The following is a 25,415-nucleotide window of genomic DNA, read 5'->3' on the forward strand; positions in this document are numbered from 1 at the left end:
TACTACAAATGGATTACTGTTGTTAAAAGTGATGAACCGGAACGATGACAATAGTGCTATTTTCAATAAGAAATAATGCAGCTCTTTAAAAAAAAAAAGATTTTATTTTTAACAATTTTCCACGAATAATCAGGATGCAACCAATAAAAATTTACTGAAATTCAATGAAATTGAATAAAAAACTGTTTTAAATTGACTGTGAACTATTTCAAAACGATAATTTAACCAGTTTTTTTTAAATCAATTTCAGTCAATTTCAATCTTTTTAATTTCATTTACATTTTGTAAATTTTTATTGGTTGCATCCATAAAGCTTATACAAAAAATGAATGCTAGGATGAACAATTTAAAAAGACCATGGTAAAAAAAAAATCTATTGAAAATCGACAGAAACCCATAATTAAAAAAAAAATCTTATCTATTTTCCATGCTTTTGTCAGTAGCATAACTGTAATCATGACATTTTGTGAAACTTCTGATACAATTTATTATATTTAGCATCAAATATGATTTTTTTACCGAACTCGCCATTTTAAACTTAAATCTAATTTGTTATGGTACACGGATAGAAATCGGATAGAAATAACTCCATGCTGTCGAATTCGTAAACATTGCAATGTTTCCAAAATCGTCAATTCAATTTCGACAACATTGTTGTTCAAAATCGGAAAAAAATTAGACGATTTTGGAATCATTTCGATGTTTCGACACCATGGACAACATTAGCGTACATGATTTCTATCCGTGTATTTTGTTGCTGCAGATTTTTTAACAGTATTTTTTTCATTAAAAATAAATGAAAATTTAGATATATTTTTTTTAAATTAAATCAGATATGCAACAATTAATTTGAAATGAAGTTGTTAATTTCTATTGAGGTTATTTTCGCTGTAAACAATTATAATAATGGTTTAAACTATTCGATTTAAAAAAATTATAAATAAATTAAATTGAGCCAAAGAGGCGCTGAATTTTTTTTTGGAAAAAGTAATTACAGATTGGAAGAAAATCCAAGTGGACTGGACATCAATCATACCAGACCAAAACATTAATATTCCTATGTTTGTGTTTCAAAAATTTCTTAGAAGAAAAACAAATGAATAACTTGTTGTAAGTTTTTTCTTGGAAAAAATGATGTTTTGATTTTTTATAGATTTTTCGCAGATCAGAGAAAGTTATGAAATATAATTAAAACTGTCAAAACTCTAGGGATGTTAGTCATTAGATTACTGGGACGGTATGTTAAGCCTTTTGAGATTTAACATATTGCAAATATTGGATTTAAATTGAAATTTGGTAATTGATACTCTGAGGAGACTTTGTACAACGATATTGTTTTTAGTATTTTTTGTTTTCGATGAAACTTTGTGTGTACCGTATTTATCAACCCTCTACAACCCAACCCCGCCTTTAGACGGGCTTCGATTTAAAAAATCGCCAAAAATCAATTTTTCAACCACTATTTGATCATTAAAAAGGATTGGAAAGAAGAACTTTTAACATTTTAGAAAATTTATGGGTTGGAAGTTTTACTTGTTTTTATGACTTTGCCAATGTTTTTTTTAAATGTCATTTTTAAGGGGTCAACTTTGGCTGTGTTTTTTACTAGCATTTCCTTTATTTTAAGTAAAAAGACGTATGCAGTGATTTTTCTAGTGTTCCAGACGATGCCTCTGCGCATTTTTTACAACTTAAATGATAATGGTGCCAGTTTATAGCAGAAAATGTGAAAAACAAGCATAAAATTGGAAAAGTGACTGTAAAAACATTAAAAAATAAGATAGGCAAACGTAATGATAGGAGGTGGTAGAATAGGCCAAAAACAAACATAAACTAAACAAGATAAATGCTAATTAAAATATCAAAAATGAAACTAGAAAAGTAAACAAAAGTTGCTCAAAATGACCTCCTAAACACGGGAAAAATAAAAATTTTCGAAAAAAAATTTGGGCAGTAGAGGGTTAACAAAAAAGTCGTTTTGCATCATTTGTTCGTTCACATAATTTTTGCTCTGTCCAAACAAAAAAGGCGATTCAAATATTAAAACATCTGTATCTTGACTGATTCTTGAGAAGGGATTCCCTGATCGATTTGGTGTCTTGAGCAAAGTTGTAGGTTTTGTTTATACTAAAATAATAAAAAAGTACAAAATTCATACATTTTAGGAATTTTGTCCTTTTTTAATTAGTGTAGGACTTCTCAGAAGAAATAGTGTTCTGCCTTAAAAAATAAAACTACCCATTTTTTATTCAAATTTTAACACACAAAAACACCAACTAAAAAACATGTTTGTAAAAAATCCTTTTTAAACATATTTTAGATGACAAAAAAAAAACATCTTTTGAGCAGTAGAACAAGTTGGTTAAATTAATGTAGAAGTGTTGCCAATTTTTCGAAAAAAATCCGATTTCCGGTGTCAAACAATGAAAGTATCGTCAACATGTACGCTCTTTCGATGAAGATATTTACAAAATTTTCAAATCAACGTTTTACATTTAATTTGGTCGAAAATAAATCTGGAGTTTTTTTTAAAGGTCCAAAAAACCAAATTTTTATTTTTTTTCGTTTTGGGTGTTTTTTTAAATTCCTTGACTCAAGGCGGTTTCAAAAACACCAAAAAAGCAAAAACTGGGTTTTTTGGACCTTCTCAAAAATTACAAAAAAAAACTCTTGAAATGTTTTTGGGCTTTTGAAATTCTAGAGTTAATTTCACAATATTCTTATTATTATTAATTGCTAATTAGACGAAAATTTTCGAAAAAAATACATTTTGCGCAGTTTTTTTCTGAAAAGTCAACATCTTGTTCATTGATCAGATATCCGTTCTCAAGATAATACATTGTTAATTCTATGAAAACATGTGTGGACAAACTGCTGATGATAAATAAAAAAAATCCATATAAAATTACTCATTCCTGGTGAATTTCAGTTGTACTTATTTATTAATTGAACAAATATATAATTAAATAAATTAATTAAATGGTATCTTCAGTAACATTTCTTTACTATCGAATTATTAACGATTTTTAACATTTTATGTGGATCTAATAGGTTTAAATAAAATCTGGAGTATCCAAACCTGGTTTAAAACTAATATAGAACTTAAGTTTTATATTTTAGATTATTTTTTCAATTTTCAAAGGCATTAGAACTTTTTGATTCTATTCGACAAATGTTCTATGCCTAAAGATTCTTTAAATTTCCAATGCATTTGAAAATAATTTGAAGAAAAAAATGAAAATGCGAAGATAATGTTTCAAATTTAATGATAATTGAATCATTATCAAACGCTTAATTTAACTTCAATTGTTATTTTTTGTTTTGAAGAATGTGTGATTTTTTTTATGTAAATAACATTTTGGCATCATTCACAATTTTGTACAATTTTAAATATCACTTAAGATAAAATATTATAGAAAGTGATTATTGTTTTCAAACTTTGATATTTGTTTTTGAAGATTGCAAAAGTACAAGTTTTTCAATATCTGATGATTTAATTAATTTATTTTATTTTTGCTGTAATGCGCGTTAAAATCTTGTTTTCCTTCGACAGATTTAAATTTTTCGCTAAGAAATATTTTAAAAAGTAAAATTTTAAAATATTTCAACCATCTAAAGCTATGTTTTTTTTGAGTTTTTTATCTTTCCGTGTTCAGGGGGTCTTTTTGAGCAACTGTTTTTCTACTAAAAATTTTGCTTCTCTTGTGTTTCTTGTTTAATTTTTAGTTTTATTGTTTATATATTTATCTTGTTAAGTTTATGTTTGTTTCTGATAGTATCTGGCTTACTCAACCACCTCCTATTATTACTTTTTGCTTATCTAGTTTTACCATGCTTTTACAGCAACTTTTTTAAATTTTTTGCTTGTTTTTCACATTTCCTACTTAATAACGATGCCATTATCATTAAAATTGTAAAAAAGCTTAGAGGCATAGTCTGGTACACTACAAAAATTACTAAGAACTTTTTTTCACATAATATTTAGGAAATGTTTGTAAGAATAATAGCCAAAGTTGACCTCAGGCAACTTTTTTTGGTAAAGTTACATAAAATAAGTCAAACTTGCAAAATTGGTTCGAAAATTGAACCTGAGAAATATTTTCTCGTGCAAATAAATTTTCTATAAAATGCTGTTTTTTATAAATTTATTAAAACAATTATATTTTTGATAAGCTTCTTGATTTTGTCTTCTGTTAAGTACAACTTGAATTTTGAAACATTAAATTTCCATTGTTTTTAACTATGGATGCAAAAAGTGATTTCTATGTTTCTAGGTTAGGTTTGATATTTATTTCTGATTAAATCAGTAATTTTGTAATTTGAAGAAATCGAAATTTGAAATTTAAATTAAAACAATTCATAATGAATTTGAAATGTTTGAAACATCTCACAATCATAACTATAAATAACTCTTTTATGCGATGCTCATTGAAAAAAATATTTTTTGTTTTGTTATTGAATATGTTGATGATGACCAACCAAACATCAAATCAAACAATTTTTAACACACATTTTCAATATCATTTCAAAATCAATTTGTGGTCTAATATCTGCAACATAAATAACCCAGTAACTACAAAACCCAAAGCACACACACACAAACGCACAAAATTGCGCACGATAGTACACAAAATTCACAATCACTTTTCAGAAATCCCATCAACGGTGGGGGCCGGTAAAAACCAAAAACTGACCAACAAACTTCCAGCGAGAGCTGCCAAACCCATTCAACGCTCAAAGAGCCCCCTAACCAAATTTAGGAGGGGTGGGGGCAAGTAGCTAAATTTCCACCTAGTTTGAAGTTTTAGCGCAAATGTGCGGTAATGGTTATTACAAAATTAATTTATTTAAAATGCACGCAACGCACTTTTCTGTGAGTGAGTGCGTTCGAGCGCATTTTAGTGCACCCAATTTTAGGCCTTGTTTGTGTTTGTGCGTGTGAAAGTGCCCATTACTGAGCCCCGATGAATGATGTGCCAAAGCTGATGAAAAATCGACGGTTTGACTTTCCACTTTTACCTCAAACCCCTCCCCTCCCAGGAAAAACCTAACCTCACTAATCGGTATGTTTAGGCAAATAGCTTTGGTGGTTTTACTGCGAGTGTGTGTGTGTTTGCACAAACACAAACAAAAAAAGAATCTCGCCTGGATTAGATTGCAAAATTGCATGTTTTAAACAATAGATTTTCGGTTACACTGCAGAAGCCAACAGGCTCAAACGAACACACACACTCACGCGCGAGCGGCTATCGATGGATTAGTGGCTTTTGTGAAATTTAGCTGCAAACGTGTGTGTGTGAGTGAAAGGTTGTTTTTTTTTTGTTCAAATTTGGCGCGCACTGGGTTTCGGTTGCATCGCATCGAAAGTTCATTAATTTTGTTGCGATCAAATATTTGCGCGGTTCGCGAGCCAATCTAAAGGTTTTTTTTTGTTCGCTGTATTTTGTTCATTCATTTTTGCTTGATTTGGTTTGGTTTTGACTGCTGTTGGCATTCGAAATTAGGTGGTGGTTCTAAATAGCTCGGCGGAATCGGGAATTGATGGAGAATTTGCCAATTAAAATGTGATTGATTTGTGATTAAATATGCAGCGGTTTGGAATTAAATGCATTTTAAATCTGAAAAAAAAAAAACATTTTTTTATGTCTTGTTTAGACAACCTACTCAAAATGAAGGCAGTGTTACCAAAAATCCATTTAAATTTGTGAAAAAGTGCCAACCAGAAACAGTGTTGCCAGTCAAAAGTGAAATCCACAAAAAAATGCACCTGGCCGCCTCGGAGGTCAGCTCCACGACGAACCCCACCACGATGGAGCATGGTGGCAGTGTTGCCAGCAGTGGTGCCAGTAGAAGCAGCAGCAGCAGCAGCAGTAGCAGTGGTGGTGGCACCGTTTCCGTTGGAGGGGATTCGGTGGTGGACGGCAGCACTGCTGCCGCGGCGGCAAAACATCTGCCGCTGACGGCGGAAACGCTGGCCGAACGGACCATCGACGGGCTGCTGGCGGATCATCCCGGAGAGCTGGTCCGGACGGGGTCACCTCATGTGGTGAGTGTCAGTTTGACAGCAGTGGAATTTAGAACAGCCAAATTGGAAATTACATCGATAAATCGTAGATTTAAACAATAATTTTCAAAAATGCTATTTCAAATCGACAGCAGTGGTGCCAGTTTTTTCATTCTTCGGGAAGTGATGCCAAAACGATGGCATTTTTCAATTAAATTTAAATCCGTGATTTTGAATTTATTTCTTTTTGAGTTTGACAGTGAAAACGCACTTTAGAAGCTATAATCAAACGCCAAAGTGCTGATATGCCAACATTAGGTGCCCGATGGAGTTACATGCCGTTCTCCTTTATTTTTTTTTTTCAATTAACTATAGTTATTACACTTTATTTATTCAATTATATTGAAATTTAACTCACTTCTAACCTTAACTATATTTTTTTTTGAACCGTCAAACATTTTGAAAAATTGAAGGTCGTGAAGCCAAAGTCATGTAAAAATAATGTTTTTTAAAAATGGAAAGCATTGTTGCCAGTTTTCTTAGATTCTCAAAAGCGATGTCGAATTGATTACTTTTTTTATTTGATATTTGTGATGCCAGTTTTTCTAGTCTTTCAGAAGTAAGGTCAAATTTATTACTGTGATTTCTAACTAAAATTTATCGAAGTAATTTCCTTTTCTTAGCTGACGGCATACGGATATTTAAAATCGAAATTTTGAAGAAGTGTTGCCAAATAATGATTTTTTAAGTTGCCAAAATAAGTGTTGTAAAAATAATTGAATTAATTAATCAAAATTCATGATGGCCTAAAAAAGGATACATTTATTTTCAAAAAATTGCAGTGACAGCTGTGATGCCGAATAAGTTATTTTTTTTTGCTCATTCAAAGTTTAATGAAATATATTTTTTTAAATCAAAATTTGATGACAATGAATGAAAAATTGGCAAAGCCAATTTTATTTTTGTACAGCAGTGAAATTAGTTTTTTTTACATTTCCGAAATTGAGATGAATTTTTTTTTCAAGTCAATACATTTTTTAGATGACACAACATAAAATCAATGCATTGTTTAGATTTTTAGAATTTTTCAACACTATGGTTTATTTTTAATACTTTGCTATTTGGAATCTATTGGAATAATTCAATCAATTATAGTTATAGCAGTGATATTTAAAAACAATATTTTGCAGCAGTGTTGGCAAAATATTTTTTTAAGGTTTCAAAAATTAATGTTTTTTTGAAATAGTTCATTTCATGCATAAAAATTCCTGATTGGATGCAAAATAGATTTTCTTATTTTCAAAAAAAATGAAAGTGACAGCAGTGATGTCAAATTATTCATTTATTCGCATTTTAAAAATTTAATTGAATTTATTTTTTATTTGAATTTGATTACAACGAATGAAAAATTGGAAAAATAGATTTTTTCTGTTGTAAATTTCCAAACAATTTAAGCTACGGCAGTGATGCCAAATTAGTAGTGGATTTGGTTTTCCAAAATTGAAATGAATTTTCATTTTTATTGTAAATTGATCACAATTGTTTATGATTTTGCTATGTCAATTTTTTATTGAAAATTGGTCAAAAAGAATGCTGAATTAATTAATGAGAGTGATAGCAGTGATGCCCAATAAGTTACATAAATGCATTTTCGAAATTGAATTTAATTGAAATTATTATTGGAATTTGAGCATGGTTGACTGCCAATGAGCTGCTACTCCGTTATTGACAGATCAGCTGAAGTTAAACAATGAATCAAAAATGATCAGTGGGAGCCAACCATCCGTTCACTGTTTAACCCCTGAAGACCCCGACTTTATTAGTCAATACCGGCGCCCTCCCAAGAAGCCTGCAGTTCAACGAAAGGGAGGGATGTTAGTCCGATAGTTGAAGTTGCAGACTCATCAAGCACATAGTTTTTCGCTATATACTTGTTGATACCGCTTGAGACCGTTGAATCCACAGCATCTCCTTCAAGCATCACGTGATTAATTTTTTTTTGATTAGCTTTTCGATGCCTCCCGAGCTACGATGCTATGGGAAGGTCTTTCTGGTTAACACACAAAATCACTCACACACAGTTATTTTGCTCCACTATTAACTCAACGATCCAAATTGTCAGTGCGTCTTTCGTTCATTATATAGAAATGGCTTTTTCACCGCAAAAAAATAAAACCTTATTCGAAAAATTTAAACACAATCCACCCGACGCCGTGCCTTCCGATCAACGATGATATAGGAAGGGCTTTGAAAATCACAAAAGAAATCACTTTTCACTCCGCATATTTTTTACGACCACGCGCTCCCTTTGCCAATTATGCACTCTGCACTCGAACAGCGACACAAAAGAGATGGAAAATAACACGAAAAAAACAGGACTTCGCGTCCCCACAAGCACCGCACTACTGATCTTGAAATTAGTATTGGAATTTGATAACAAAAAATGAATAAGTCACGCAAAAAAAATATTTTTACAATAAACTTCAAAATTTCAATGAAAATTCAAGTGCAACCTGCTGAAATGAAATTAAAATACATTCTCCTGCGTTTAAAATCATTTTTAGCATGTTTGGATTTATTAAAAAATCTTAAGATTTTTTGAAAATTTTCGATGCAAAATCTTTTTTTTCGATACAATTTTTGTTTTTGACAGATCTTAGATTTTTTGAAAACTAATGATTGCAAAACAACTGAACTAGTGAAAAATGCATTTTAAAACACTTTTTTCATTTAAATGTGAAAACTATGGCTTGTTATTTAAATTTTTATTTTTTTTTATTTTTTTGCCCTCCCCCCCCCCTTGACCTCGGCCAGGGCCGAGGGACAAAAACTTTTTTAAATATTTGCATCGGCCTAACAAAGAATGTAAAAAGGAACTCAACAAAAACTTTATTTTATTTTCAAAAAATTGTAGGTGACAACAGTAATGCAAATTAGTTATTTTTTCACACTTTCAAAATTGAATTCAATTTAATTTTTCATTGGTGTTTGATAACAATGAGTGCAAAATTGGCTATACCGAATAATTTTTTTGTAATCCCAAAAAAAAAAAAAATAAAAAACAGGTTGCGTCAGTGATGCCAAATTAGTTATTAATTTGCATTTCCAAAATTGAATTGAATTTTAATTTTTAATAGACAATTGATAACAAAGAATGTTAACTTTTAATTTTAATTAAACATAAAATTACAGCAGTGATGCCAAATTAGTTATATAAGTGCATTTTCAACATTGAATTTAATTGAAATTTCTATTGAAATTTGCTAACAAAGAATGATTAATTAGTACCAAATATTTTTTGTCTAAATTAAAAAAAAATTTAACTGACAGCAGTGATGCCTAATTTGTTTTTTATTTGAATTTTTGAAAAAAAAATTCAAATTCAATTTTTTATTGGAATTTGATAAAAAAGAATGCAAAATTGCCTTTGAAAAATTGATTTTTAAAAATTAACAATCAATTGGAGGTAATAGTAGTGATGCTCAAATAGTTATTTATTCGCATTTTCAAAATTTCATTAATTGTAAATTTTCATAACAAAGAATGCAAAGTAGGCTATTCCTAATAGATTTTTTTAAATTTTCAGAAATGTAAGTTACAGCAGCGATGCCAGATTAATTATCTATTAGCATTTAAAATTAAATTCAATTTATTTTTTCATTGGAATTTGATAAAAAAGATAATTTGATAAAAAATTCGCATTTTTGTAGAATTTTTTACTGCAGCTAGTTATTTTTTTTGCAATGGTGCCAAATTGATTGTTTTGTATTGTTTTCAAAGTGGAAATTGATTTAATTGGTGCAATTTTCCATTAGGCTTAATTTCAATATAAAAAATTACCTTAAATGTCCGCCTAAGAAGCAAAGCCCAACCCAAACAGCCATCAGCTTCATTTACCGCCCAGATTTACCAAACTTGAGTGTCCTCAAGTTTGACCAAAGAGTGCGGTCCCACACACACACACATCTCTGGGCGGCACCAAATAAATTATTTCTGGCCACAGATATCTCCGCAAGATCCGCACATCCTCGCACACACGGCAGTGTTGCCAGGCCCCATTGCGGCAGTCGGGCTGTGGTCGATTTTTGGGGGGTTCGCCGGCCGCACACACAGAGTTCGGGTATCCTTTACAATCAATTTTCGGTTGCGGTATAATCAACCAGACCAACGCCAACGGGTCTCTGTTTCTGGTTTTGCCGAATTGTGTGTAGTAAAATTTTTGTCCTCAGAGGGGGCTGATGAGGGGCTTTTTGGGGAAAATCAATAAAATATTTCATCGCCGGTTGGTGCTTGTTCTCGAGAAGTCAAATGAGCGTGGCATCTTGGGAGGCAGTAAAATCTTGTGTAAGGAGGTCAAAGACTGTTTTACGAGGAGGCTGGCCGTGAATTTTAAAGTTGGACTAAGAAAAGATCAGGAAAAATTAAGTTGAACTGCCTCGACCAGTCCTAATATTGAACTGCCTTGAAATTTAAATATCTAGATATTAAGACACTTTAATATCTTTAAATTCAAGTATTGCGAAATTGAACTGCCTTTATATTAAACAGTTGCAATTTTGAATTGCCTTATATTTTGTTAAGACATTGAAGTATCTTGATATTGAAGTGGTTTGAGTTAGGCTGCTTTGATTTTGATCTGCTTTAATATTGGACTGCCTTAAAGTTAAACTGCTTCAATATAAAAGTTTAGAACTGCCTTGATATTCATGTTCCCATTTATTGCACTGCAATTGATCTGCTTTATTTTAAATTTTTATAATATTGAAGCGTCTTGATATTGAAATGCTTTGATGTTGTAATGTCTTTATATTGAACTGCCTGAATATTAAAATGACTTAATTGATCTACCTTTAAATTTAACTGTTTCAAACTGAACTGCCCTGAAATATAACTGCCTTGATATTGAACTGCTTTGATATTGTAATGTCTTTATATTGAAGTGGCTTAACATTAAAGTGACTAAATTGAGCTACCTTTAAATTCAAGTTCTATGGTATTGAACTACTTTTAAACTGAACTGCCCTTAGATATAACTGTCTTGATATTGCACTGCTTTTATACTGTAATGTCTTTATATTGAACTGCCTTGATATTAAAGAGACTAAACTGAGCTACCTTTAACTTGAAATACTATGGTATTGAACTGCTTTTAAACTGAACTGTCTTTAGATATTACTGCCTTGATATTGAACTGCTTTGACATTGAAATGTCTTTTATTGAGCTGCCTCAATATTATAGTGACTAAATTATGCTACCTTTAAATTGAAGTACACTGTTATTGATCTGCCTTTAAACTGAACTGCCCTTAAATGTAACTGTCTTGATATTGAAGTGCTTTGGAATCGAACTACTGTAATGTTGAACTGTCTTGTTATCGAAGTTCTAAAGTCTTTTATTGAACTGCTTTGATGTTGATCTGCCTTAAGGTTAAACTTCCCTAATATTGATGTGCTTTTAAGTTAAACTTCTGTTAAATAAGACTGATTCAACTTTTTTTTATTGAGCTGCTGTGATATTGAGCTGCTTCAATTTAAAACTGTTTTGTTGTTGAAGCGTTTTGATATTGAGCTGTCCTGATATTTTAATGCCCTAATATTGAACTGCCCTAAAACTTGAGTTACCTTATCTTGAGCTGCCTTCAGGTTGGAGAGCAATGATATTGCACTGCCTTCAAACTTGACTGCCTTAAATCTGAACTGCCCTAAAATGTAACTGCCTTTAGATTGACTGTTATATTGACTATATTGGTATTGCAGAACCGAAATATTGAACTGCCTTATTATTGCGGTCACATAATTTTTAACTGCCTATATGTTGAAATGCTTTTATGTTGATCTGCCTTAATATTGAATTGCTTTCAAATTGATATGATATTGAACTTCCTTGATATTAGAAAGCCCTAACAAAAAAGTGCCTAGATTTCGAACTACGTTGATATTGAACTGCCTTAACGTTGAACTGGCTAAACATTGAACTGCCTACTTTGATATTAAACAGACTCACAATTCTGGAGTTTTTTTATGAAAAGGTCCAATAAACCAAGTTTCCAGTTATTGCTTTTGGGTGTTTTTTGAAACCGCCTTGAGTCAGAGGTATTAAAAAGCACCCAAAAAGCAAAAACAGAAAATTTTGTTTATCATAACTTTTTTAAAAATAACTTCTGAATTATAAATATTTTTATGTTGAACAGTCGTGATATTGAACTACTTCAATTGTCAACTGCTTTGATATTGAACTGCCTTGATATGAGGAATACCTAATCTTGATCTGCCTTCAAATTGAAGTGAAATGTTATTGCAAAGCCTTCAAACTGAACTGCCCTAAAATGTAACTGCCTTTATATTGAGGTGCTGTGGTATTGAAGTACCGTTATATTTAACTGCCTTATCAACTGCCTCGATTTTGAACTGCTTTTACCCTAATATTGAACTTTGATTGAGCTATGGTATTGATGTACCTTGATATTGAACTGCCCAGATACTAATGTGCCTTAACATTGAAGCTCTTTTAATTTGAAAGATTTTGATTAAGACTTTAAATTGAAATGTTTTTATTTTGAACAGCAGTGATATTGAATAGTTTTGTCTTGATATTGAACTACTTTGCTATTTCAATACCTTTATCTGGAGCTGCCTTTAAATTGTAATGCCATGATATTGAACTGCCTATAACCTGAACTGCCCTCAAAGTGAACTGCTTTCAAACTGAACTGCCTTGATGTTTAAGCGCTTTGGTAATGAGTTACCGTGATATTAAACTGTCTTATAATTGAAGTCACTTGATTTTCAACTGCCTCGGTATTGAACTGTTTTATATTGATCTGCCTTAAAATTGAACTGCATTAATATTGAAGTGTTTTAAAATCAAATTCATATCATATTTTTATATTGAACTGCCTTAACGTTGAATTGCCTTGAAATTAAAGTGCCATTAATTCAAACTGCTTGATTTTGGAACTGCCTTAATTTAAACTGCCTTTTATTTGAACTTCCTTAATATCGAACTGTTTTGACTTAGACTTGTAAATGTAAAAATTAATAAGTGTTATACATTTTACACGTTATTTAATCAACTGCTTCTGCCCCTCTTTCCAGGTCTGCACCGTACTGCCCACGCACTGGCGCTCGAACAAAACCCTGCCAGTGGCGTTCAAGGTGGTGGCCCTGGGCGAGGTCGGCGACGGCACGATGGTCACCGTGTCCGCCGGTAACGACGAGAACTTTTGCGGCGAACTGCGGAACTGCACCGCCATCATGAAGAACCAGGTTGCCAAGTTCAACGATCTGCGCTTCGTGGGCAGAAGTGGCCGGGGTAAGTTTGACAGCACGAAGGAAAGGGTTGTCAGTAAATCTTGCGTGAAAGACCGAAAAAAAAAATCATCAAAATTTATGGTTTCCTAGATCACCAGCGGAGAGATTATCACTTTCATTATTGCTTTCTCCGCGGCAGTTGAGCGAGAAAAAAAATGTTTTAAATTCGCCCCTTTTTTTTAAACAAAAATGTCCGTCTGACTTTCACCCGAAGCACTAAACAAGGGATTATAAATTGTAAACAGTGTAGCTTCCGAGGATTTGTTTTTTTTTTCTCTGAACTCCCGGCGAGCGTTCTTAATTTTAATTTCCGGGAATTAAAACTTTTTTTCTGCGCCACGATGGGCTGTTAAAAGAAGACGTTTTTTCTACGCTCTATTTTTTTAAGATGAAGGAAAAAGGCGAAAATGGGCAACTTCTTCGCGGCAATTAGACAATGAGTAATAAGTAGCTGGTCGGATTTGGGTCTTTTTTTAACGATCTTGGGGGAGTTTGGACGGTTTGGCTTTCCGGTTGGCCTGAGGCGTGAAAGAAGAGAGGATGATTTTAATTATTTTTTTTTGTTCGACACGGTTGGTTTTCTTGTTTAAATTTTCTTCGAAATAAAAATTAAAAATCAATATGTGTCCCACCAAAAAACCAACATTGGAACGTGTTGCGGAATTTAATAATTCTTCGCTAATGAGTACATAAACTTGTCTCACGAAACAAGGTGGCGAAAACACCTCACCAAACAGAAAGGGGGCTGAAATTAAAGCCGACCCATTTTCATCCCTCATCGTGTCTTCCCCGTCCCAGCAGAGAACCAGCAGCCAAGATGAAGATTGAGGATTCTTTGCGAAGCGAATTATAAATTAACGTAGAATTTTAGCGGCGGCAAATAGTGAGAGGGGGAAACTTCAACAAGCAGAAAGGTTTCAAATGAGCAAACGTATAAATTTGACACCCTTTTCTTGGTGGGACGTAAATTTGGGTGGTTGTTTGTGAAGTGAAAGTTGGTGGTAAGATTCAGAATTTCGGAAGAAAATTTGTCAAATAAGAATACAAAAATACTTTTGAGACAAGTTTGCCTGTATTGGCACCCTTGCTGATTTCTAAAACAGGTGGGACATGCTTGTCCCTTAGAAGAAAATCTGCCAAAAAATCTATAAGTCTTCTTAAAATGCTTTTGAGACAAGCTTGTCACTATTGGCACCCTGATTAAAAATGAGTAATAACTTTCTGATTTATAAAACAGGTGGGTAAATTTGTCCATTTGAAGAAAATTTGACAAATTTTCTTCCTACTTTTCTTAAAATGCTTTAGAGACAAGCTTGTCTCTATTGGCACCCTTACTGATTTCAAAAACAGTTGGGACAAGCTTGTCCCTTTGAAGAAAATCTGCCAAAAAATCTATAAGTCTTCTTCAAATGCTTTTGGGACAAGGTTGTCTCTATTGGCACCCTGCTTAAGAACGAGTAATGAATTGCTGATTTCAAGATCAGGTGGGACAAACTTGTCCCTTTGAAGAAAATCTGTCAGAAAATCGTACAATTTGTCCTAAAATGGTTTTGAGACAAGCTGGTCCATATTGGCACCCTGCCTACAAACATGTAAAATTCTATTGATTTCTAAATCAGGTGGGACAAGCTTGTCCCTTTGGGCAGGGAGACTATTTCAATAGATTCTGGGACAACTTTGGCAAAATAGTTATAAAACTAGCATGTTTGTACTTAAAAAGCACAATGTTTAATAACAAAATTTTCAAAATAAGCAAATTGACAAGATTGTTCAACCAAGTGAGACAAGCATGTCTTATTGGCGAAAATAACACAAATCTTCTAATATACAGCTGATTTGTCATGATTAGTGAGACAAGAATGATTTTTTTGGCAATAATGGTATTTTATGATAGTTTTTGAGACAAGTGAGACAAACTCAACCATTTGGACAGACTGATTTTTCGTTTCTTAAATCATTATCTCAACAAATCTATTAAGCCGTGACTCAACAAAAGCACTGACCCCACTCGATTTCACCATCCAAACCTTGCTACCTTGACGTCAACCTTTAAAGAGACACATCTTCACCCGACACTGCCAGTGTCCCAACAATGACTCTCTACACAAAGAAGCGGAAAATCATTTTTCACTTCACCGTAAGAAAGCGATGCCTACACGTCATGGAGACAGCGCCGATAAGATTCCGTAATTGCCAGGCAACGACCAGCCCCGTCGTCGTCGTCGTCGTCGTCAGAGGAAAAGGAATATTTTTCATTTTCCGAGAAAAATCTCCTGGCCGTCTCCACACCAACACCATGTCAGTTGTAATCATTTTCCCGGGAAAAACCTCGACGGCCACCGCGTGCGTTGATTGACTGGCGGCTCGTGATCTTTGCATTTTTTCTTAAAAGAATTCTTCCTGATTTTTCTTTGAGCATTGCACTTGTGAAAAGTGGGGGGTGGGGTGGGACAGACGTGAAATTATTTAGCAGGAGTTTTTTTGCTTTTCGTTTTTTTCTTTTGGTTGGGTTCAAGTTACAGTGGCTTGTTAAAAGATTTTTGAAGGTTTCGTCTTCGAAACGAAGGGGAGCAGGGGTGGGACATCCACTTGGCAACCGGAAAATGTCGACAGCTGGAATGGAAGCGAGAATTGCGATAATGAGGGATGTGACGGTATGGGCGCGCGGGGAAGTGGGGTCTTTTCTTTGGAAAGATGTTTAAAGTTCGTCAAGATGAGACGGGAATCGATTTTTGTTAGGTTCTTGGTATTTTTTTCGTTGAAAACGTTTTGTCCATTTGACATACTTGTCTCAAGCTTTCAATCTCTAATATCTGGCCAGTGGAGTTTCATTTTCAGCTCATTTTCCTTTTTTTCAATGCTGTCCATGTGGCCAATTTTGTCTTACAAAGAAAATTCACCATTTTAAAATCAGTTTTGAATGATATTTTTTTAAATCTTTTCAATAGTTGATGTTTATTTAGCGAATATTCTCATGTGACCAATTTTGTCTCATCATGAAAAATAATCGCAATAATGAGTGCTCTGTTGTAATAAAGTGTAAAATTTGAGTTTGTCTTGAATAGCTGGTCTCTTCAGCTTAGTACAACAATGTTTTTTTTTTAAATATGCTAATGTGACCAATTTTGTCTCATCATGAAAAAAAATCGCAATAATTAGTGCTCTGTTATAATTAAGAGGTAAATTTTAGTGTGTCTTGAATAGCTGGTCCGATTAGCAAAAAAAAAGTTTTTTCGAATATGCCAATGTGACCAATTTTGTCTCATCATGAAAAATAATCGCAACAATGAGTGTTCTGTTGTAATAAAGTGTATTATTTGAGTGTGTCTTGAATAGCTGGTCCGATTAGACCAGTAATTTTTTTTTTCAAATATGCCCATGTGACCAATTTTGTCTCATCATGAAAGATAACCGTAATAATGAGTGCTCTGTTGTAATGAAGTGTAAAATTTTAGTGTGTCTTCAAGAGCTGGTCAGATCAGACCAGTAAAAAAATGATTTTCTCGAATATGCCCATGTGACCAATTTTGTCTCATCATGAAAAATAATCGCAATAATGAGTGCTCTGTTGTAATCAAGTGTAAAATTTAAGTGTGTCTTGAAAAGCTGGTCAGATCAGACCAGTAAAAAAATGTTTATTTTTCGATTATGCCTGTGTGACCAATTTTGACCCATCATGAAAAATAATCACAATGTAATCATGAAAAATAATCGCAACAATGAGTGCTCTGTTGTAATCAAAAGTAAAATTTTAGTGTGTCTTGAAAATCTGGTCAGATCAGACAAATAAAAATGTTTATTTTGCGATTATGCCTAAATGACCAATTTTGTCCTATCATGAAAAATAACCATAATGTTGTAATAAAGTTTAAAATTTCAGTGTTTACCTGGTCCAATCAAACCAGTAAAAAATGTTCTTCTCGAATATACCCATGCGACCAATTTTGTCTCATTATGAATAATAATCGCAACAATAAGTGCTCTGTTGTAATAAAGTGTATAATTTTAATATGTCTTGAATAGCTGGTCCGATCAGATCAAAAGAAATTGTTTTTTTGGATATGCCCATATGACCAATTTTGTCTCATCATGAAAGATAACCGCTATAATGAGTGCTCTGTTGTAATAAAGTGTAAAATTTAAGTACATCTTTAATAGCTGGTTAGATCAGACCAGTTAATTTTTTTTGAATATGCCAATGTGACCAATTTTGTCTCATCATAAAAAATAATCGCAAAAATGAGTGCTTCATTGTAATAAAGTGTAAAATTTTAGTGTGTCCTGTATAGCTGGTCAGATCAGACCAGTAAAAATGTGTTTTTTTTTAAATATGCCAATGTGACCAATTTTGTCTCACCCTAAAAAAATCGCAATAATGAGTGCTCTGTTGGAATAAAGTGTAAAATTTTGTGTGTTCTGAATAGCTGTTCAGATTAGACCAGTAAAAAAGGTTTTTATTAATATGCCCATGTGACCAATTTTGTCTCATCATGAAAGATAATCACAATAATGAGTGAACTGTTGAAATAAAGTGTATAATTTTAGTATTTATTGAATAGCTGGTCCATTCAGCCCAGTACAAACATGTGTTTTTCGAATATGCCCATGTGACCAATTTTGTCTCATTATAAAAAGGATCCAACAAACTCTTCAAAGAAATCGACAACAGGTAGAAAAAGTAAGATTTCAACTCAAAGGACATCACTAAGCGAAAAAAGAAGAATGATTTGAATCTCCACTTCCCCTTTCCAACCAGGATGATGAAACGCACTCAAATTTTCCGGGTTAGTCGATGTGTGAATAATTCAGAGTGCCCGGGATTAGTTTCTAACAAGCACACATCACATCGCTCTCGTGTGACGACGACCCCCATTTTCCATTTCCCGGGCTTTCTTTCCAGATTTTGGGGTTGGCAGTCGGGACGAACCCTGATGGGTATTCCTTTTGAAGGTTGATTTTAATATGTGTAATTTGTATATCGTACTTTTGCTGCCGGTTGGAAGAATGTGAAATGTGTTTTATTTTTCCCCTTTTTCGGAGTGAAAGGGTTTTCTCCACGACTTCAAAGCCAGTGGTGGGGGTTTGGAAACTTTGTCTGCGTTTCTTGGGTGAAAAGGAAAACTTGTTACTGCAGAGTTCTTTGGAGAGGATCTTGAGGTAATACATCTCACTAATCGTCGAGCGTCTTTCCTGAAATGAGAAAATCCCAAGCAGCTAACCTTGAGCTATGGCTTTAATTAAAAATCGCACAACCGCCAACTTATCAACGTCGCAACGCAGTTGTGAGGAGAAAGCGCCCGAATCGCCGCACACTAATAATTCCCGACGAGGAGATATTAATTATGTTTATTTGCGGATAAGAGCGCGCGCCCGGAGAGGAGTGCCTAAATTAAGGGGGTCCTCACCCTAAACATTTCTTCTGCCGGAGGAAAAACTCAGGTAAAAATAAACAAAAACCCGCTCCGGGTCGTGGCCCCGGAAGGGATCAACTTGTGTGTTATCCCGGTGCTGGCTGGTTAGAGGAAGATAAATTAGAAGATGTTTTATGAATTTTAATGAAAACGGTACGCGGATGGGCTCTGATATCGCGCCCTAAGGGATAAGTAAGGATTTTAGGGGCGTAATGGAGAGGCCTTTTCCTGCAGCGTCTTGCAGTGCAGCTCAAGTGGATGATTATCGTGGAAAGTTTTACCCTAATGGGTTGATTGAGATGCTTCTTGAAGGATGAGGGAAATGTGTCCAAACGGCCTACTTTGTCTCACTCTCGTTTTCTGTGAGTGTAGATGAGTTAATTTTGTTTTACTAAAAAGCATGGTGTCCAAGATGCTTTCGTTGTCTCATTATCGTTTTGAAAAAGTGATTATGTACAAACGGCCTATCTTGTCTCATATACTTTTGGTTAAAATTTGTCTCTAGAGTTTTTTTTTAATTTCGCAGATTCAAAGTTACAAAAAATCAGACTTCTCTTTCAAAGCAAGATAAAATTTTCAAATCAGAATTTGAAATGGAGTAATCTAGATGTCCATCAGTCCTAACTTGTCTCACTTACCAATTTCTCAGCCAAATTAGAAGTCTTCCAGCAGTTTGATTAAAAATCCTAATCGGAAGGAGTTGATTTCAGCAAATCCAATCAACACCATTACTCCCATCCAAGCGCCACTAGAAATTCGATACACCCTCGCGAATTTTTTAATTTATTCCTCCGTTCCGAAATGATTGACGCACACTCACAGCCGCTTTCTTTGACATCGACGCCAATATTGGCTCGTGATTTACGCGAACTTCCGGAGCAGACGGTTTCCTTCCAGAATTAAATCCACACCCCCCCGGTAGACTTCCGTCATCGTGATTTCTTCCAAAATTATCAAAGACGATTAATCGAATCATTTATTCACACTCACACAACCATCAGGGCGGGAAGAAGTGAACACTCTTGAATTGAAACTGCCGAAGAGGGATGGAAATTAATTAAAATTTCTGCCACCATCGTGGCGGCTGAGGCATCGTCTTTCGGGAGATTTTGGTCCATGTCTCAGTGTTTGACACTTGGTTTGGGGGGACACGATGGAGAAAAGTGGTAATCCCTTTTGGGAGGCACAGAGGCTTTAAATTAATTTCGCAACTTGTTCATCAAATTTAATTTGACAGCCTTCAGCGGCAGGTTTCCAGGCGTAAAAGTGCGTTAAATATGGAAGGTGCTAAGCTTCCTGTTTGTTGACTAATTTGTTGGGAATAAATGAAGGAAAGCAAAATAGAACTTTAACAGAAAATTTTCAGATTATGTTGAGTTAATTTGTCCAAACGGTCATGTTTGTCTCACTCTCATTTTCCGGGAGCTATGCTCAATCAATTATCCATCGTCTATTTTTCATGATATCCAGAATGTTAAGATTGTCTCACTGTCATTTAAAAAAATGTGATGATGTCCAAATGGTCCAGCTTGTTTCAGTTCCCTTTTAAGAAATGTTTAATCGTTATGAAAATGAATTGTGTCCAAATTGTCCAACTTGTCTCACTTCCTCTTTGAAAAAGTATCATTTAATAGTTTTTAAAATGAAATGTAATAATTGTAAAACGGAGAATTTGTCCAAATGGCTCAGATTGTCTCACTTCCTCTTTGAAAAATCTCTTGATCTCATAAATTTTTATTAAAATAAAATGTTGCCCAAAGGATCCATCTTGTCTCACTTCCTCTATGAGTGTGATTAGCACTCATTATTGTTTGTAAAACGTAGATATTGTCCAAATGGTTCAACTTGTCTCACTTTCTCTTTGAAAAGTGTTGAGCTCTCATTAATTGATTTATGTTGTCCAAATGGCTCAACTTGTCTCACTTCCTCTTTGAAAAGTGTTATGTTCTCATTAATTGTTTTTAAAGTGAAATGTTGTCCAAATGGTCCATCTTGTCTCACTTCCTCTAAGAGTGTTATTAGCACTCATTATTGTTTGTAAAAAGGAGATTTTGTCCAAATGGTCCAACTTGTCTCATTGCCTCTTTGAAAAGTGTCATGTTCTCATTATTTGTTACCGAAATGAAATGCTGTCCAAATGGTCCATCTTGTCTCACTTCCTCTATGAGTGTGTTTAGCACTTATTATTGTTTGTAATACGGAAATTTTGTCCAAATGGCTCAACTTGTCCCACTTCCTCTTTGAAAAGTGTTGAGCTCTCATTAATTAATTAATGTTGTCCAAATGGCTCAATTTGTCTCACTTCCTACTTGAAAAGTGTCATTTTCTCATGAATTGTTATTAAAATGAAATGTTGTCCAAATGGTCCTTCTTGTCTTACTTCCTCTATGAGTGTGCTTAAAAAACGGAGATTTTGTCCAAATGGTCCAACTTGTCTCACTTTCTCTTTGAAAAGAGTAATGTTCTCATTAATTGTTATTAAAATGAAATGTTGTCCAAATTGTCCATCTTGTCTCACTTCCTCTATGAGTGTGTTTAGCACTCATTAATCATTGTAAAACGGAGATTTTGTCCAAATGTTCCAACTTGTCTCACTTCCTCTTTGAAATGTGTTTATCTCGCATTACTCATTGTAAACAAGAGATTTTGTCCAAATGGTTCAGCTTGTCTCACTTCTTTTTTGAGAAAATTTTCAGCTTTAATTGATCGTAATAAAAATTAAATGTTGTCCCAGCTTGTCTCACATCCTCTTTGAAGTGTTATAAGCTCTCATTAGTCATTATAAACATAAAATTTGGTCCAAATGGTTCAGCTTGTCTCACCTCCCTTTTGAAAAATGATTAATCGCTATTAAAATGAATTTTGTCCAAATTGTCCAACTTGTCTCACCTCGTCTTGGAAAAAGTATTAATTGTTCGTTTTTAACATGAAATGTTGAACAAATGGTCCAACTTATCGTACTTCCTGTATAGAATGAGGTTAGCACTAAATCATCATTGCAAAATAGAGATTTTGCCCAAATGGTCCAGCTTGTCTCTCTTCCTCTTTGAAACGGGTTAAGCTTTCATTATTTGTTATTAAAATGAAATGTTGTCCAAATGGTCCAACTTGTCTCACTTCCTCTCTGAAAAGTGTTTAGCTTCAATAAATCATTGTAAAATGTAGATTATGTCCAGTTGGTTCAGCTTGTCCCACCTTATCTTCTCTAACTCATAAGATTTCACATGTTCTGGTATTTCATCTTAGCAAAACTCGTCCCAAGAAAATCCAGTCTTCCTTCACTCACGCTGACGTAATCCTCGCCAGCTTAAGCATTTTCCTTCCCGGGGCCAAGATTAATTTGATACGATTAAAAATTAATATGACGAGCTAGTGTCGCTCAACATCGCACATGTGATCCTCATCACTCTTCTGCTTCTGTCCAAGAAAGAGTGACGTCTTTTGAGCCGTCTCAGCAACGGGAAAACGGATCCTTCAAGACATTTTTCTTGCCTTTTCTAAGCTCACATGTGTGTTGGTGTTTAAGAAGGCGGAGATCCTGATAGATTTGGGCATGTTTTGCTTTAATTAATTATTTAGCGTGAAGCTTTTCGCATTTCTCTCGAGACTGAATCTATTCGATGTCAGAGCCGGGACAGTTTTCACTTTCTTTTCACGCTCCATTAAATAGAGAAAATTACCAACCGAAAAAAAAAATTGGGAAAACCCTTTCAAGCGAAACGGATTGAATTTGGGGATTTTCCCATTTAAATTGCAAGTGAGTGCGAATTAAATCCAGCCCCGACAACAATCTAGTCTTAATTACATTTTTGTTCACTTTTTTTTTCGTCTCAAAATTGGACAACGCGAAAAAAATGCTGCAGCAATTGTTTCGAAACCGTGAAAGGGGGTAGAAAATTCCTTCACGATTTGGTCCCTGTGAGCAGCGACCCGAACGGGGTGAAGGAAAATTTATGGTGCAGCAATATGGAAGAAAAAAACGGCGGGAAAATCAAATCAACCGTTACAACCACCGCCAGTGATGTTGGAAAGTGGAAAATTTAAGGAGAGAAGGAAAAAAAAAGCATTCGAAAAGGGTTGATTTGAACATTTTTTTTCGACTCTGTGATTGCTCTGTAATTGCTTGAGACAATGCCATCTGTCTTTTGGAGCAGGTTTTATGGACTGTGTTTAAGTTATTGCTTTTAATTTTATGAAAAAATGTGAAGAAAACATTCCCTGAAACACAGTTGTAAAATTTGCCCAAAAGTCAGAGTTTGTCTCACTGCAAAAAAGTGATTGTGTTTAATTTTTATTAATGACACATTTCTATGTCCAAATGGGCATACTTGTCTCACCATCATGTTCTGAGAGTGTAGATTACTAAATTTACTTCTTCTTTATAGTACCGTGTCCAAAATTCAAAGATTGTCTCACTACCATTGTGAAATTATGTGTATGCCCAAGTGGTATAGCTTGTCTCACTTACTTTTTGGTTTAACTTCTCTTTTGGTTGGCATTTTATTAAGTAATAAAATCTCTTTTCTAGAAGAAAGATGATGGTTTGAAAAGACTAAAAGTAGATGTCCAAATGGTCAGATTTGTCTCACTCTTCAATTCTGGGAGTTTGAATTTTAAAAGCAAAATTCTTTTTTGTCCAAATGGTCCAACTTGTCCCAACATTTAAATCGCTGCAAATTCGAACTTTCAAATCGCTTCCAAGCATCAATTACGACCGAATCGCCCCATCGGCAATCGATCCTTCAACCAATCACCATAACAATTACACACTCCCCATGGCAAGTCACACACATTGTAGTCACAGCAACTCTATAAAGTTGTCCCAAAACGTCGTCCCCTAGAGCACCGGTGGCCAATAAGTGTCATGTAAGAGGTCGGTCCCAGGTTGCCACCCTCTCTCGAGAAAAGGTCGGAGGAACGGATTTTCCAGACTAGTGCCAAATGCAACACGCGTTTGCAATTCCTTTCACGCGTTTACAAAGTATCGTCCTGATGGGCTCAAAGTCAACGGGACCGGGACGGCCGGAGGCTCAAGGAAGCATGTGTGTTCATCAAAATCGTGTGCGTACAGAGTCGAGAACTAGACGGGAGATTGGAATTTCTTCCTTTCGAGAGTGAAGGGAGGAGGGGGTCGTTCGCGGATGACGTTGTTTAGAAGTGAGTTCTGGGTTTTTCAGACTAATTTTTATTTTTTTGAGTCTTCGTGTGTTTTTGAGACATTTAGTGAAATTTTTAACGATTTAATGGTCTTTGTCGGGCTTTGTGAGATTTTGTGAGATTTTGTGAGACTTTGTGAGATTTTGTGAGACTTTGTGAGTCTTTGTGAGATTTTGTGAGATTTTGTGAGGTTTTGTGAGTCTTTGTGGGTATTGGTGAGTCTTTGTGGGACTTGTGAGATTTTGTGAGGTTTGTGAGTTTTTGTGAGGTTATGTGAGTTAATTTTTCAAGCAAAAAAGACAGTTCTTACGAACGACCCCCTTCTCAGCTCATGAACTTTCATGTCCCAAATGAAGACACATGCAATATGCCATCGTGCAGAGCACAAATCAGCAAGGACTACCGAGTGACCAGTGCAAGGGACTCCCATGGAGATTACTGACCCGTGCATTTTGCGTGCATCAGATTCGGGGAGGGCCCCATGATTGCAGCCACAAATAACTTGTGCAAACGGGACGCTCGGTAAATATGCTCAGTGGATTCAGGGGTTTTGTTCTACCAGAGGACGACGACGAGGATCATGATGATGGTTTCGTACCTTCCAAGAACCGAGAGATGCATGGTTCTCCGCACCAGCCAACCGGAACGTAATGAAGAGCCTGTGCTGCATCGAAAGGAGAGACTAAATCCCACTTGATTGAGATATCAGTTTAATGCGAATAATTTTACCATGTAATTAAATTAGATTGATTTTGATTAATGTGTAATTAATTCCGGGATTCTGCCTCCGAGGGTGTACAGTTCTTACCGCGGACCAGCTGGGGAGGACGCAAGCGGACAACTTCGTTCGGATCGGCGGAGACGTTCGTTTTCCGGCACACGCACGTGCTCACGGTGAAGACGGTCTTCGGGGGGTTTTCAACCCCAGTTTCACCCTTTTCGGGCCAAAAAATCCAACACACGCGGCGTTTACGATAAACTACACTTTATTGCGCAAAACACGTTTTATTGGGGCAAACCACTAATTTTATTTGGTGTCGAACGACACTGATCGAGGATCGCGTAGATGTTCTTGCGCGCGTGGTCGGTACACTACTAAAGCTGCTCTGGTATTCTCGCGATATCACGGGTCAAGCTAAAGGTAGTGTGCGTGGCAACTGACCGATCGCCATCGATCGTGCCTTTTATCAGTAGGTACAATAGAAAGATAAGAAAGCGCACTTGTTAAAGGGAGACGACCTATATCACAAACGTGATCCACAATCCAGGGGTTCTAATTCTAATTAATATCTTAAGCCTAAACATGCCGGCCGCCTTGAAAGGCCATGCTTTTCAAACTTAAACCTATACACAAATTTCATACGGCACTGTTATCATTTTGTTTGGTTTCTAGTATCTAAGTGTGAGTGTTCTATAAAAAGATTTGTTTGTTATCACTGTGCGAGCTCTACACAATGCCTAAGGCTTTTCTTCTCTTGTTCTTTTGCACCGATCTTGAGGCAAGGCCTGCTGCGATGCAACCCACCAAGGTT

The 25,415-nt window shown here is 34.8% G+C and overlaps 1 protein-coding gene across 1 annotated transcript in view; it reads left to right on the forward strand.

The window, feature by feature from the left end:
- Nucleotides 1-5,585: 5,585 nt before the first annotated feature.
- The window catches only part of LOC6038330 (segmentation protein Runt), a 78,933-nt gene continuing 59,103 nt past the window's right edge, over nt 5,586-25,415 (forward strand). Inside the window, exons 1-3 of the mRNA XM_038266539.1 lie at nt 5,586-5,593; nt 5,656-6,046; nt 13,100-13,316. Coding sequence (XP_038122467.1) covers nt 5,586-5,593; nt 5,656-6,046; nt 13,100-13,316 — 616 coding nt within the window. The remainder of the gene's footprint in view (nt 5,594-5,655; nt 6,047-13,099; nt 13,317-25,415) is intronic.

Source organism: Culex quinquefasciatus, chromosome 1 (genome assembly GCF_015732765.1).
Source record: "Culex quinquefasciatus strain JHB chromosome 1, VPISU_Cqui_1.0_pri_paternal, whole genome shotgun sequence".
NCBI classification, from domain to species: domain Eukaryota; kingdom Metazoa; phylum Arthropoda; class Insecta; order Diptera; family Culicidae; genus Culex; species Culex quinquefasciatus.